Genomic DNA, 16,523 nt, shown 5'->3' with positions numbered 1-16,523 from the left:
ACGCATCAATTCATACATTTTTAGCAGTTTGTACTAAATTTCTGAAGGTTACAAGCTTTAAAATTGGCAACATTATGAACAAGTTTTTTGTAAATCTCAATAATAGGCCAATTTAGTTTTAGCAACCAATCTCTTTTCCATGCCATCCATGTTTTGATAGTTACTGTTATGAGGCCTATTCATAATGACAGCTGCTTGGAAACGTGTCAACTGTGTCAAGCCGCTGCTTTTATCTCAATGAAAAGTTTGTTGCCTTTGTTGAACTGAGGAAAGAAGTTTGTATCAAAAAGTATGACTCTCAAAGAGACACTTTTATTGACATTAGCCATATGTTTCATAAATGGAAAGCTGGTTTATGGAGAAGATAATGATGATGGAGATGCGTCAGTTCCCAGTTTTCGGTTAGGTCAACAATTGAATGATACCAAGTCTATGAGTGTTGAAAAATATTTGATTTATGAAGTCAATCCCGGAGAAGGTTTTAATCTTAGAAGAGATGTGTTTATTAGAGTTGCTAACCTAGTTAAGCTTCTACAATCTCAAGGGGAAAACATTGTTTTGGTACTCCCACCATGGAGAACATTGTATCATTGGAAATCAGGACGACAGGAAAATGCTTTACCTTGGAGAAAGTTTTTCGATATTAAGAATATAAATAAATATGTGTCTGTTATTGAGTTTCAAGATTTTGTTAGAATAAATAAAAGTCCAGGAATCGATCTGATCGTGTATTTGCAGAGGCATCCTGATGGATTTAGTAATGGATGGGATGAAAAAATAGAGGAAGATGATTGCAAAGACAAGTCAGTCTATTGGAAAGATTCCGATGGCACATATCAAGGATACTTTTGGGGCCTAGAAAACGTCTATGGAAGGGATTTTAAATGTGTATCTGTTCAAGGAACAGCAAAGATATTAAGTGAATACATTGTGTCAAAAAATGTGAGGTAAACAAGTTTTTGTTTTTGGAAACTGGAAAGGTTCACATATTTATTTGTCATGTCAGTCATCAGTTAAGCGTTTGAAAAGGCAGAAAAGTTTGCTAGTCTAAAGGCTATTAGCTGCATGTCATTGCACACTAAATAAGCAAATGTAGTTGCCTAAACAAGCTTTGCTACCATGTAGAGCAATCAGTAGAAAGAGGTTTTCATTTGACTCGCATAATTGAAATGGTTATGCATATTATTATAAGTCTTGTCATAAACTTTCATTCTCTGAGACGCATTTGTATTTATTGCTATCTAGCATCCAAAGGTAGCTTTTAGGACACTGAGAAGCTATGCTTATTGAGCAGTGTCCTGGTCCTTCCTCTCGATGTAACGACACCTCATCATTTCTATGCCTGGAATTACAGAGAGCTGGTGACTCTTCCCACTCTGGGTGAAAGTTTGGCCATGCCAGGGACTCGAAACCTCGGACCCTTGCCTCTAACAACTAAGCCATCCTCACTCCTAGAAATGAGCCATCCTTGCACATAAATGCAAGTTTGATCTTTGATTCTAAAATCTTAGTATGGGCTGTGGAACCAGAGATAGGAAGAGAAATAACAGACAAGTTTGTTCCTATATAAATTGTGGTATACCCTAGTGAAATATCAAGTTGCCAATGAAAGCAACACATTTTTGCTATTCATTCTACATCATATATTCTTTCAAAAATTTGGGGTAACCTTGCATATAGAAAATCAAAAGTTACTGTACCCTTATCCCCCCTTCAAGCCCTGGAGGACATACCCTTAACAAATATTGTTAGACTGGAAATTACCTTTGTAAGCTCATCTACATGAGCAATTCATTACACTTGTGAAAATTTCTTCATGGAAAGGTCTGACAAACAGCCATGTACACAACAGCAAATTGAAAATATCAGCAGTGCCAGACAAAATAATTATAATTTGCTGAACAACTGCGAAAATATGACTTATTAAGAAAATACCAGGCTGTGCAAATTGAATCTTGAACATTGATACAGAACAGATCCAGAACAACTGTCTTGCATAATTGGCTGCAAGAACACAATATTAAACAAAAGGAATTATGGTCTTGTGCCAACATCTTCATTAAGTTTTCAATGCCTAAATCGATTCAGGAATATCCTTCTAAATACAAAAGTTTCATTTTATGATATTACTGTTAGGGAAAACCCAAGTCCGATCTGTTGTGAGGACCTAAACATTATTTCTTGCTTTTTCTCTTACTTTCTACTCCCTTCAGTGAAATTTATGTTTTGTTCTAGAATTTGTGTTTTAAGACAAATTATGCTGATCAAGAATTATTTTTTGGTGCTCAGTGATAGGAGTTGAGCCTGATAATTTCAACCACTGAGCTTTTTTGTGATCCCCTAAAATATGCTGTTTTTTCTTCTGTACTTTTAATGAATCATCATATTTAGAGTTTTCTAATTTACTAAGCAAGATTGAAAGCCACAACTGATAGTGATTGTGAAAGAAGACCTCCAGCCTCCTGTAAGAAGGCAGCCCTACAGAAAATATGGGTTTGAAGAAATGTTTCTTTTTACAAAACAACAGTCCAACAGAGATATGAAATATGAAATTTTGATAGTGACATTGCAGAGTTCATAGCATCTGAGAGAACCTAAATGGAATGTTGCCGCAAACGTTTCCAAGAAAATTTTCATGCCAATAGCTTTGCTTGCAACTATCCCTCGGGGCCCACTCACAAGTAATTTTGTTCCCTCTTCAATCATATTTTTGACATGCCAGGGCCACCAGAGCGGGGGGGGGGGGGCATGGCAGCACAGGCCCCCTTGTTTTGAAAGAGTGTGAAAAGTGCCCTTTCTGAAAAAAATATTTTGTGTACTATTTTCAAAGCCAGATAGTTTTCTTTTTGACGCCAAGTAAAATAACTTTAATCAAGGCGTTGTTCCAGTGATTCTCAATTTCTAACAACATCTACTGCAAAGGAGACTGTCTCTTTGGCGAGAAAAATTTCCTCAAGTGTCGCCAGTTGTTTCTCAGCTGGTTACACACTGTATTCTCTCTAATGAACGCCAGGGTCACTCATTTTATTTTTTGGCCTGAGAGGGGGGCTCTCTAATGAACGCCAGGGTCACTCATTTTATTTTTTGGCCTCACAGGGGGGCACTCATTAGAGATGGGTGCACATTGGAAAGGGGTGCTCATTGAAGATAGATAGATATCCACCAATAAAACAAAGCTTTGAAATTCAAACGACCATTGTTTTTTACAAAAATTGATATTGCATTTACATCATACTTGTTAAAGCAAAAAAATTTACAAGATGTCAATTTATTCCGAGTAGGAGCCTTCGTTGATTTGCTTAAACACTGACGTAGCATCTTGAAAATTTGAATTTGCAACACCATCTTTAATGAGCACTTTTGCCCAAAAAGGGAGCACTCATTAGAGAGAATACGGTAGGTCTACCAGTGTACTACTTTGCAGTGTATATAATCTTGGAAAATTCAATTTGTCTAAAGATAACAACTTAGCTGTTTATTTGTTGCCTTGCTAAATTTTGGAAGAGATAAAGCCTGAAAATTTGATAATTCCTTTCAATTTTGTAAGTTTTTGTTACTTTTATATGAATGGTTGCATTAATGTGGAATTATTTTTTTAGTATGTTTTAATTAAACGGAATATTTGTCGAATATAATGCACCTGCCATAAGTATTGGGGAAGGATGTAAGCCTGCCACGATCTCCACTTACAATAAAAATCAAACATAATAAGTAAATCGAATTTTAATGAAAATATTAATCATACATTGACAAAAGGTTTACACAAACAAAAACTTTAACATCCATGAGGAATTATACAATTAAGTATGCCCTAGAGTACGTGCCTACTGAATGAAGCAAATAGCCATTTTCAATGTGTTATTTTTTCAAAATTTCCGAATTACCATGAAAGCTGTCCTACTTTGGCAATAACCAATGTTACAAAAAAATATATGTTTGTGCCCTTTTTATTTCTTTTGCCCCCCCCCCCCCAAACCTGCATCCGGCGGCCCTGCATGGATCCTTGGCTCTTGCAATATACCTGTCTTAAGGTCATTTAAGATATTTTTCGGATTTTCTCTAGTGTGTAAATATATCCCAAATTTTAAATCTTTCCTTTAAGATTTCCCGAAGTTGGTAACTTGATTTCCAACAAAGTTGTTTTCAACCCTTTCCGAGCACAAATACTGGCTAAAACCATGCATTGGTTTTGAGGGATGGAAATATCAAAATAGTTGAAAAATGTTCCCTCCTCCCACCTTGTTAGTTCTATACCATTCATTTATTATCATGAACAAGTTTTTCATAATCATTTTTGTCACATATTTCAATGCAAAAACCTGTTGCCAACATTGTTGAAAAATCCCTTTCATACCCAGATGTTTTCCTCTGAAAGCTGGCTCAGCTTCATTGTCAAGATTCAAATTTTTTAACAATTTCATAACAAAAGATTTGGGTCATTATTCCAATGATAGCAACATTATAATGTTTATTTATAACAATCATGGATTATTAAAATGTCATGGCCTGTGTTTCAATCTTGTAAAAACACATTTTAGATGTTTATATTTCTGCAGAATAAACTCCAATTTTTAAAACTCACAAAGTAATTTCAGCACAATGGTTGTAGCGGAAAACTGTCTGTCACGCCGGATTTTTCTGTTCATAGGTTTGGAACTCCTCAGGCCACCCAAGGTGATCTATTCATTTGCTTGAAACAAACAACCCTTTATGGCCTCAAAACAGTACAATATTTTGGCTCAAAATTATGGAATGCTCTTTCGCTTTTTGTAGGAGTTGCTGCTTCAATTTCTGTTTTTCCATCTAAATTAAAAGCCTACTTTATTGACTCCTATGCTTAATTAGTGAATTTGATGAGGCTTATCTGGTTCATTTATATATTGTATTTATATTCATATATATATATATTTGTTGTTGTTTTAAATAACAATTTTTTTTAAAGTTTTCTTTTATGGGGGGGGGGGGGACGCTCTCTCTGGATTAGTTTATCTAGATTAGTTAGAGAGCTCCTTCTTAATCAGTCTACTTTATATATATATATACAGTCTCATATTTATTTTTGTTTGTTTGATGTGATAAATTTGTCATTATTGTAGTTGTATCAAGTTGTATTGTGATATGTACTAAATTGTATATATAATAGATTGATGGAAATGAAAAATGAAAAAAATGAAAACTACCTATTTGAAATCATTGCAAAAACGGATCATATTTTACAGAACTAAATGTTTTTAGAACAGTCTATTATTATTTGCATTGTTTAAATACAGATTGTTTTCTATGCTGAACACAGAAAGTACTGTATTTTCCCCCTTCTTGTTATAAATAGCTTTAAAAAGCAGATTTTTTGATGAATATCATAGATCTTGGTATTATCTGCTTTAAGACACTGATCCTAATTTTGAAGATGAATCTTCTCTTGCAACAGAAGGATCTCATTAATATTGATAAATTGTGGAAACTTGTGATTTAATTTTAATAAGCTCAAACCAATTGCATCTTAAATAGTTTGAAATTCAAAGCAGGTTGTTAGAAAGGCTGCTCTGAATTTCAAGATTAGTTCATATATTCCCCTCAATAAAAATTTTCTTTTTTGCAGTTGGCAACTTTTCAAGTATTTTGCTTACTACTATTAGTTTTCAGCCAGTTTTTGTAAATATTATTTGGGTTTGTTTCTCAGTGGGGCCCAGTGGGGTACAAGAGTCATCTGTTCAATTTGGTAATGAAAATCCAGTGAATATAGTATGTTGAGTATGAACTTGGGAGATGTTTGTTTATATTTCTATTGTAACAAAATATTCCTTTAATTTTTTAGATCAATACTAATAGATAGGTTTGAAGAAGTGTTACACATTGGATATGGGGATTCAGAATTCTGGAGGGTAAGTCTAGCTCAGTTATTTTTTGTCTCTTGTGTACCATTTTTCAAAATCTTTTGCTGTGACTGTTAAGTTCCCCTTGGTCCCCCTATTTTCCAGCCTGCATCGGAGCCCCTGATTTTGTTACCAAATATTTGTAATCAGTGATTCTTTTGGCTGTGTTCAGAGGAGATTCCAAGTAGGGCTTCCACTGTCAAACTTTGAAGTATGATAGCCAATTTGTTATCTTTAGCTACATTACCTTCTACTATCCAAAAACAAGCATTGAGCTGGAGACTACAGTATTTAGGAGTGAGTGAACAAAATAAAAAGAGCTATGTGAACTATGGTTTCAATAAGGTAAGGGGTGAAATTATCAGGATCTCAGTAATAAAGAGGTAGCCCCTGATGTTCAATGAGTAGACTGGAGGAAAGTAATGAGAAGGTCATCACTTCTGTATGTAGTGATCCTCCCACTGCAAGATGAATGGAACACGACCAGTGACTGTCTTCTATTTTTATATAATTGTACTCTTTGCATGACCCCAAGAGGTTTGGTTGTTAAGACATGACCTATTCTCATATACTAGCTAGGGGTCATTGATCCATTCAGGTCATTGCCCCTCAGATAGCAATGGTCCTTTGTTTTGCAGAAAAGGCTATTGTGCAAAACAACCAGCTGAAGTCTGACAGAAATAGCAATGTGCTGAGATCCAGCACTTGCGAAATTGGGTTAAATGTGGCCTTTACACCAAGGGTATGCAATGAATTTGGTAGACCTGCAAATTTCCGTCTTTGTGAGATTATTAAAGATTCAGTCTTTCAAATATTGACTTGAAATGGTTTTCAAATCTTTTAATTGTGATAATATGTTTGTAACACTGTATATGGAAATGAGCAGCCAAATTTAGAGTTTCTTTTACAGGTTCAAGTTTCCTATAAAATTCAACCAAAGCATCAATATATCACAAGCCAATGCGTGACAATGCATTTTGTTTGTTTGTAATCGTAACTTGTCTAATTCGATTATTTACAAAATATACATATTAAATCAACAATTTTTAATATTTTTCAAATACAAATTTACAATAAAATCATTAAGTTTTGCATACGTTGCATGTACAGGTTTCCTTGTCCCAGTTTATAATTAATCTTTTGTATTGGGTCAGATTTTCTGCAGATTTATTTTCTGTGGTAAACCATTCCAAATTTGTGGATCGAGAGACATTCCAAACTACATTTGGTTGTCACTCTTTATTTGTCCTTGCTTTGTCTTCTGTCTTGATTTTGATGTACGTTTTTTGACTGTAATTTGGAAAGAAACGTCAAAATGGAACAATCAGTGGGTTCTGATTAGCGACTGGTCATTTAAAAAACCTTGTTTTTGTAATGAAAGCCTGGCTTTGATTTGGATCAGTAGGGTATTCACATCCACAACACTAGTTTTATCTGCTAAGTAAGAATATGCGCTTTTGTTGATCAAATGAGTTCATTCACATAAAAAAACACAAATTATCCTTAATCATAAATTTGCTAGGTTGGTTAATAAATTGTTAAGGGTAATTTCCAAGGTAATGATCTTTTGAAATCATGGGTTTTCAGGACCCGCTTCTCCTCCTTCCTCTTTTTATGTGGTCTCGGGTATTTTTCCGCTTGGAATGATAAATTTTGATATAGTATTTAAACAAATTAAGCAGAATATTGTCTTATTACAGGCCCGGCGGAGTCTCGTATTTGCAAAACCCCTTCGCCGAGAAGCCGACGATTTTCGCAAGAAAGTTCTCGATTCAACGGACGAAGGTGACGTCACTCCGTACAACGACAAAGACTGGAGGGAACAGATTCCAAAAGATGGGTCCGCAAAAGGGGGCAACTACTTGGCTGTTCATATGAGAAGGGGAGATTTCGTGTTCAGTGGCAGAGAAGGAGTACCATCAATAAAAGCGGTCGCCAAGCAAATAAGAAACCTGCTTAAGAAAACAAAACTTGAAGCTGTATTCCTTGCTACTGATGGCAGCGACAAAGGTTGGTGTCCATTTTAAAATTACTTCCTCTAGCGATTAGTTCAAGAAATCTTCTTCTGAGCTTAATTATTAAAACATGACGGCAAAGTTGAAATAAGCGTGGTTTGACCTGCTGGAAAGGATCTCCCTGATGTTGTTTCAGCTTTTAACCTGCTGACTTTATCATTGTTTATGACGTATTCGATGTGAACAATAAAATTTGAAAATTGTTTGGAAATTCATACTAAATTTCTTTTCGTCCGACAATCGTCAGAGCGTTAACGTCGGATAACAGAATGCCGAAGTGATGACGTCACGAAGGCTGTGTTAAGATATTTTCAATTTTGAGTAAACCCCGAACAATTATACGAAATACCTCTAACAATGCAAAATTGGTTGATTTTGTTAAAAAATTGGCTGAGATATGACCAGATGAGCACAAGCTCTTGCCTCATCAAACCTCTGTAATTTGGTCTCAATTCATAACTTTATGAACCAAGCCAGCAGAATTGCAGTGATCCGTTAGTAAACTTGAAATACTTCATTGGCAATATCATCTCGTCCAATTTTGAGCATATCCAACTGATATTCCATGTTGAGAGGTATTTCATGCCAATGTAAAGCTAAGGAAAATTATTTATGTCCAAACAAGTCGGAATCTTTAGTTGTGATGTAGACAGATTCCAAACATCTAAAAGAAAATAAATCCTTGCCTGTACAAGATTTTACAATTATCATCACTATGAGTATTTTGTTCTTGTATTCAGATTTAAAAATCTATACAAGTTTTGAGAAGTTGCACTTTTTTCGTTGAAAGTTAGAAAAATTATTTTGTCACATTATCGAAAAGATCTAGAATGTTTGAGTAGGGTTTTATGATTGTATGAAGATTTCTTTTAAAAAATGGTTGGATCCGAACAAGTTTTTTTGGCAACAACAGTAACACCTGTAACTTAACAAAATATTTAGGTTGCCATGGTGACGTTTCATAGGCTGAAAGGAGTGTTAAATGAAGTTCCTCGTTGATGACTAGTTGCTCTCAAATTTATCCATTGTGGGATACAGCGGCCGGAATTTGACGGTTTACCAATTGTATTGCGTACCGTTTGGTGTTTTGATTCCATTGTATCTGTCGGAGCCTGAGTCGTTGACATTCGTGTATTTATAGACCTATTTCCTGCAATTTCTCCCTTAATCCAAAAGCCTTTTGTGCCAATTTTTTTTACGTTTATTTCCAAATAGAAATTTCAAGTACATTGGAAGCAAAATTGTTTTTATACATTCAGATCAGATTTGAATACACGTTTTTTTAATAAAAAAACTTGGCTCCAGTTTCAGCCTGGCCTTTCTTATTTTTCCGCATAATTTCAGCTTAACGTATTTCTTATTTTGTTTCTTATTTTTTAATGGAATTTCGTGTGCATGGTAGTTTCCTGTCATAACATGTGCTTCATCAAGTAATTAATGCTATCTTGCTTATCGCTTTCTGTTTTTTTCTGTTGCTGCTGGTCTTTTATTTCTCGAGTTTTGTTGAATTTCTGCCTGTCTTGTTTCTTATGTTGTTCTTATTTTTGGGCAATTTTCAGCCTGATGTTTCTTGTGAGGGTTTCTCTTGTGACCCTTTTATCAAAACCATTGAAGAATTAAAAGGTTCTTGAAAACATCGTCTGCATCAGCATTTTCCAGTCTTTTGAGTGTATTAAATAGTTAATTGCATACATTTTTGGTTGCCTGATCAAGAGACGTTTGTCTCACAAGTCGAACAATAACACCTGCCTTTGTCACTAGGCCGGCAAAAGAGAGTTCGAAAATAGTGATGTCACGAAGACCTACATTTAGAGTTTTTTTAATTTGGATCGCATTAGCTGAAAATGCATCATGAAATACCTCATGCAATGGATCATGAAATGTGCAAAATCAGTCAAATGTGTTAGAAACTTTAGGAAATATGGCTACTAAAGCACAGGTCCTTTCTTAGTCTCTGTTCATAACTTTTTGAACCAAGTCAGAGTAACAGCATTCCGTTAGCAAACTTCAAATATTTCAAATATTTCTTATTCAATAATTAACATAGGTTTTAGTGTAAAGAACAGATCGCCTATTTGTAAGTTGCTACTCCGAGTTTCACGCTTACTGCAATGCGATCATCGCTCCATTTTTTAATTTCGCTCGAAACTCCATGCGGTCACCAGTCGAAATGAGCATTCCATGGTTGAAATTTGAACCTCCTTTTTGCCACAAAAATATGCTAGGTGTGGTCCCTTCTGAGCAATTCAACAGCTTGCCCTTCCTGAACCTGAAAGTGATTGCAATTTCCGTGGTAATTTCAATGACTCATTTCCCTGTCTTATTTCTCTTTACACTCATTTTTTACAAGAAACTGGCTGTAAGAAACGAGTACTGGACAGTCAGAAAAAATTAAGAAAATTCAGTACTCGAAGCAAAAAAATTAAGAAACTATAAAATCGTGATAAAACTGAGAACAACGAAATTGTGTAAAACCCAAGAACATGATTGCCCTGATGGCCTAGAACTTAAGACACAATGGATAAAAATATACTTTCCACATCTAAATTTCAGCATCAGAACGGAAGCGAATCTCTTGACGTGAAAAAAGGTTACAAACATTTCATAACATCATTCATGACATTATAATTAAGAAACTCTTAAGAAACAATGAGTATTGAAATTTCCAGAACATTAAGAAACTGGAGTACTCAACATCGACCTTTGTTTCTTATAAAAAATGAGTGTATCCTCGAATAAAGCCACAAAGCTTATTTGTAAAGTTAAATTTGTAGATGTGGGCCTATTCTAGGAAAGGGGGGCTTATTAGAGGGTGGAGGCCTATTAAATTTAAAGTAGATACACGTATTTTTTATAAGAAACTAAGGTCCGGTGCTGCTAGGCAGTTTCTTAAATTTTCTGGCCATTTTGCTATCTAAAGTTTCTTAAATTTTTCTTAAAGTTCTTAGGTAATGAATTTTTTTAAACGTGTTTCCAAGGTTAAGTAAATAGTTCACTCGCATTCGGAGATAAACTAAGAAAGTGATCAAGGAATTTTGTTTTCCTAGAATGACTAACTTTGTTGAGATCTGTAAACAAGCTCATTGAGCTTCATCAATGTCAAGTTGAAGTCAAAACAAATTTTTAAATAGAAAATTCTGAGAATGGATGCAAACTGCATGTCATGTGTAGTGTTGCAATATACAGTGATGTTCAATGTCAAGACTGTTTCGAGTGTCAACTCGGAAAACTAAAACTGCAAATTATCAAAGTTTCTTAGCTTTTTTCAATTTGAGTAAAGTTGTTTCTTAATTTTAGAAAAATTGAGCGTACCGTTTCTTATAACTTGTTTCTTTTAAAGAAAAATGAGAAAAATGTTTCTTTTAGAAGCTCGGTTTGTTAAGGTGTTTTGTGGGATAATTTTTTGCTTAGAATTGAGTTACACATAAAGATCGTATAACAGTCTAACCAACGATCCTATAAAATGAGAAACCTTTGCGTAACCTTGAGGTTTTCAAACATTCAGTGCTGGAGATGTTAAGTGTTTTGTAGATAAAGGAGTGTAGTTCAGTTGCAGTTTTTTAGGCCGTTTTGATTAGTTTTAAAGTCGTGTCTACTCAAGATATTCTCTCCTATTTTAGAGGTGGAAGAGCTTCAGTCAAAAGTGAAAATACCACTTCACAGATTTAGGCCGTCACCGGAAGCGTTACGCAAATATGGCGACGGAGGAATTGCAATTATTGATCAATGGATTGCAGCTCACGGAAGGTACTTCATTGGAAGCTGTGAATCAACTTTTTCGTTTCGGATCCATGAAGAACGGGACATTTTGGGTTTCCATCCTGATACCACTTATAACTGCTTTTGTATGGAAAAAGACATGGGGGAATGTGAGCAACCGACCAGATGGAGGGTGCAGTTTACATGAAGTAGCAAGTCAATTTCTTTATTGTACATTGGACAATATGTTATCCAAGCGTTAGTTGGCAATATTTTAATGATAATTTCGTTGCTAGATATAGTCATATAAAGGTAAATATTATTTAGTTATACAAGGGAAAGAAAACAATATTTTTAACATACGTTTACGCGTTTTAGAAAGGTTGGAATGATACTAGTACTCAATTTTTCTTAGAACTTTCTTAACCTAATATCAACCATTTTTAAGAGCCTTTGAAAAATAAACATTCTAAAATATACTTTAGCTTTTGCTCATGATACTCTCAAAGTATTAAACGTTCGAATATGTAATCGAAAACTCAAAACAAAGAATTTAATGTAGTCAGTTGATGATTGAAATAGGCCAATCAGAAATGGAAGCACGTGACTGTAAAGGTTGCCCAATCAGCGCCGCTTGTCTACTGAAAACATTGCGATTGGAGAACTTTTTCTGTCTATTTGCCTGCAGCTTTAAGAGAACTTGTAAATACATAAAGCATGGTCGCAAAGGACAGATTCGGTTCGAGTCTCAATCAAAGCTAGTTTAGAAACTGCTAAAGCCCAGGAAGAATTGAAATTGGTTTTGACAAATAATCACAATTTGTTAATGAAATATAAAAAGGAGTTCTTTCTCTACGTGATAGAAAGCGATTTCTGAAATTGATAAATCACAGTTAAATACTTTCCTAGGCTAAAAAACTCATTACTGAACGGTCTTAACATTTTTAGGAGCCGAGTACGACAATTTTCTTGCAAACCAGTTTCTTATAAAAAACATGTTATTGGGATAGTTTCTTTATTTAATTTAGCAGATTAGTCTAAATTAGTTGATGTCATCCTTTTCACTGTTCGTCTAGTTGTTGTTACTTTTTAATTAGGGGTTATGCGATATTGTTGTCAAATTATACTTTCGCAGGTCTATACAAATAATGAAATTTACTATTCGCAGTTTCTGAAATTTAACTGTCTGCTCAAATTGTTTTGTTTTGTATTCTTATTGATTTCAAAGTACAGATTAACTTGCTGTTGCAGCGGTATAGCCACGGTAGCTTTAGCTGGATGTGTCTAAATATGGGTTCTGGGGGCGAGACCAAGTGGCATAACGAACTGAAGTTGCTTTAAGTTCAAAAACTAAGGGCCCCTTACCTTAAGGGGATCCTAGCAAAACCGGCATTCTGGAGATGATGAACGAGTTTAAGGAGCACCCAAACTTGTATTATGTATCAGTCAAAATGAATGGAAAGCCTGTTTGAGGCACACTCTTTGCTTTGGCTGAGAGGGTCTTACCCAAAAACACTTCTAGAATGAAGAGTGCATTCTGTAAACCCAGCCCCAAAAATCATTTGCACGCCGCCGCGCTGATTTGGGAGATGACTCTAAGCCAAAAAAATTAGGCCTGAATACGTAGTATACAAACTTGCTTCGAATGCAAACCTTTACAATTTTGCGAGAATTATTATAAAAATGAAAACTTGGGAAAAATTATTTTTTTATATGTGATAAAAGTCGGAAAAATTTGCTTTTTGTGAACTAAAACTAGAAATTTGTGTTTTCTGGGAAATGTTTCGGGAGGGCTAAATACCCCCGAAGTCCGCAACCACTCCTGCGACCCTTGGCGGCTACATTTTAATTTATTACGCAGTTGAAATACAAACATACTGGTGCCAGAAGTCGAGGCTTTGATATCATCACTGAATACATGAAAAATACCTGCTAGCAGTTGAATCATATTCCAAATTTAAATATTGTTAAATAAAACCTCAGAAGCAGACGGTTTGTTGCTAGGCAATTCATTTTTTACTTCTGCAGCGAGATACAGTCTTTTGAACTGAGATGTGTACCCATTCAAAGTCTCTGTCAGAGTCCTTAGAATGCCCTGTTGCTCAATTGAAAAGTTGACTGTTTCCGGGAAAACTTTTATCAAAACAATGTTGGTTGAAGAGTTGAAATAATGACTTTTTCATAGGGAGACCATTGGACCACACTGAAGAAGCTCTTTACATTCCATGGAGTAACATTGCTCGCAGGGGGAGAGAGAATGCAATAGAAAAACTTAAAAAATCTTGTGTAAAAATCCTTGGGAGTCCGAGAATTGTAGCGTCCTTCAGATCAAGCCAGTAGAAACTCTCTGAACTGACTAGTGAGAAAGATATCAAAAGCAATAGAAAATTGATGTTTATTCATTGTACAAATAAGAATAAAGAACTAAATTAAAACTAAAAAGGCACATTAAGCCATTAATTTGACAAAAGTATCCCTTTTTGTTCACAACAAACTCGCCCTTCATCGTGAGATGAAAAGCAGAGAGCCTGGAAACGATTCTGAAGAACACCAACTTCAAGGATGAAGGACCAAGTCTCAGGGAAGGGAAGGGACAACTTCTTCAAAATTTCCAAGGTGGCAATTCTAAGTTGAAATGCTAATCCTTTTGTTCAGACATCAGAAATGTGCTAATGTTTTGGCCCCATTCATTGTACTTCCATTGGGGGGAAGCCTATGTTTCCATAAAAGGGACAAGGGGTTTGATAGGCTCTAAGCCACCATTGTATAATATTTTTATTTCAACCTACTCTTATCAAATAGAAAAGTCACTAGGAAAAAATTGGAAAATTAAGGAGCTTTGCTCAGGGTTTTTAGGACGTACACACAGTATATCTCAAGCGATGACTAGAATACTTAGGAAGCTTTCAGACGAGGGCGTTTCATTATTTTTTGCATTTGTTTGAACTAATGAAGAACATTTGATGATAAACAGTGCCATCGACCTGTACTATAATTATATAAGTCCAAGCCTACCTGAATAGCTCAAAACTTGATAAACGGTGCGCAAACTTTCGGCGGTATTGGGAAATTGCAAAACATTTTGAATGGGCCTAGGTTTGCCATTGATAACACTTTACCGTTACCATAGAGAAATATCGTGTTTTTTGCAATTTCACAAAAAGTGCACTTATTTCGCGATGAAATCATTAATACAAAAAACTGTCCTTTAGTTAAATGTAAAATGCATCAGGTTGCAAATGATTTGCAAAAATATGCGAATTACAACTTTTAAAATTTGATTGCTAGATTTATTGTCGATAGTACAATTACATGATCTTGGAAATTTTTAAAGATGCCTAAACGAATTCCAATTTTCAGAGAATGCATTTGGCTGCGAATAATTTGCACAATGAGTGCAATTATGACTCTTGTTTTTGTCTCGCATTTCTTCGTTTATTTAGTTATGTATTTATTCTAAATTTCATATGCATGCTGTTAGAATTACGAACAATGCCCGCCAAAAGTAGTTGGAACACCAAGACTGTACTCGTAATAAATGTATATTTTTCAGTTCATTTCCCTATTTCAATCAGACGGAACCCCCTCCCCCTTAAACAATGTTGTGAAAGAAGATGGACATGTCGCTAAACATGGGTTGCACAATTTGCGCTCCAACATACAGTTGGTGTCATTTTCCAGTCGCAATCCAACATTGTTTATAGGGGGGGGGGGGGCACGTTTAGTAGGAAAGATGATGACTGTTCCAACACTTTTGGCGGGCATTGTATAAAAACGCTTACAGGTACATCTAAAGAATCATGACACAATGTAAAAGGAAGTTTGATAATATAAACATTACATGAAGGGAAATTGATTCATTAAACCAACAAAGAACAAAAAAATCAAGTAATTATTGTACACAGGGAATTATTCAAAGGAGGAAACTCTCTCAGTCTCCCTAAAAAAGCACGCCTAATAAATCATACGACTTTTGCTTAAGAAATTTCATGTCAAACACAGATAATAGAAATCAAAATATGTAGACTAATTTGAAGAAACCAATTTATCTCAACTTTCATGCTCATTTTGTAACTGCATCAAAGGACCAGTTCAAAACTATGCCTAAGTTTTCAATAACAAAATATTTTGAGATGAAATCGTCAAAGGAAACAAGACAAGTTTTTATGATGGCTGGCAATCTACTAAGCACAGACGAGACACAAACACACAAGTTACCTATGGCATTTATTGGTTTGATATTTGCGACTTTTACGGTCTAAAATACAACCTTTCATTTGCCCTTTGGTAAATCAAGACAGCAGAGGCCTTAGGCCATGCATTTTCGGGGCATTATCGCACATTATCGCCTGCCATTGATACTTCTTTTTGCAAAAAACGCGTATTTCATAAACATAACAAAAAGGCAATTTCATATATATACCTGATAAATGATAAATTCCACCTTCGTCTTTAAACAGAAAAACAGAACTTCTCTCCTTGTTTCTCAATGTATAAAAACCAGATCAAGGTATGTTTAATGGTACTTGATTTGGTTGCAGTAGAAATACCCCGTGGCATTGTGCCTGGGCGGATCCCATGAGACACGAAAAATCGATGGTGTATTATCCCAAGAGATTTTAGATTTTTGTTTATGATATTTGTATATGCGGAACCTGTATATACATTGATGATTTATTTCTTCTTTAATTATTTAATTATAATTTATGATTTAATTTCTTTTTAATCTGTTGATCTATCATGTTATTTTTGAAATTTGTTCGCTGAAATAAATTATGAATATTCTGATGACCTCCCTCTTGCTACAAATCTCATTCAGGTTATTTTCAAGCATCCAAAAAGGTATATTTCATATATTAGACTGAACATTATATCGGAATATATTTCATTTTTGAATTAAAGGCAATAAAGAGTGAGGTGAAATAACACCTGGACT

At 34.9% G+C, this 16,523-nt stretch overlaps 1 protein-coding gene across 1 annotated transcript; it reads left to right on the top strand.

Annotated features, from left to right (window-relative positions):
• Positions 1-161: 161 nt before the first annotated feature.
• LOC135682157 (GDP-fucose protein O-fucosyltransferase 2) lies at positions 162-12,743 on the top strand. The gene is made up of 4 exons (XM_065196917.2): positions 162-947; positions 5,816-5,882; positions 7,574-7,883; positions 11,509-12,743. Exons 1-4 carry the CDS (start codon positions 292-294, stop codon positions 11,793-11,795), a joined length of 1,320 nt encoding a protein of 439 aa, XP_065052989.2. The 5' UTR covers positions 162-291; the 3' UTR covers positions 11,796-12,743.
• Positions 12,744-16,523: the final 3,780 nt, after the last annotated feature.

Source organism: Rhopilema esculentum, chromosome 16 (assembly GCF_057945365.1).
Source record: "Rhopilema esculentum isolate cy_ngs chromosome 16, ASM5794536v1, whole genome shotgun sequence".
Taxonomy (NCBI): domain Eukaryota; kingdom Metazoa; phylum Cnidaria; class Scyphozoa; order Rhizostomeae; family Rhizostomatidae; genus Rhopilema; species Rhopilema esculentum.
This window is presented reverse-complemented; position numbering and strand designations above follow the sequence as displayed.

What these genes read in the sequence shown, in the direction of transcription:
- LOC135682157 (XM_065196917.2), top strand. Translation starts at nt 292, where the DNA reads ATGACTCTCAAAGAGACACTTTTATTGACATTAGCCATATGTTTCATA. An exon ending in ATTGTGTCAAAAAATGTGAG is followed by an intron (nt 948 to 5,815) that starts GTAAACAAGTTT and finishes TTAATTTTTTAG; the next exon opens with ATCAATACTAATAGATAGGT. An exon ending in TACTGATGGCAGCGACAAAG is followed by an intron (nt 7,884 to 11,508) that starts GTTGGTGTCCAT and finishes CTCCTATTTTAG; the next exon opens with AGGTGGAAGAGCTTCAGTCA.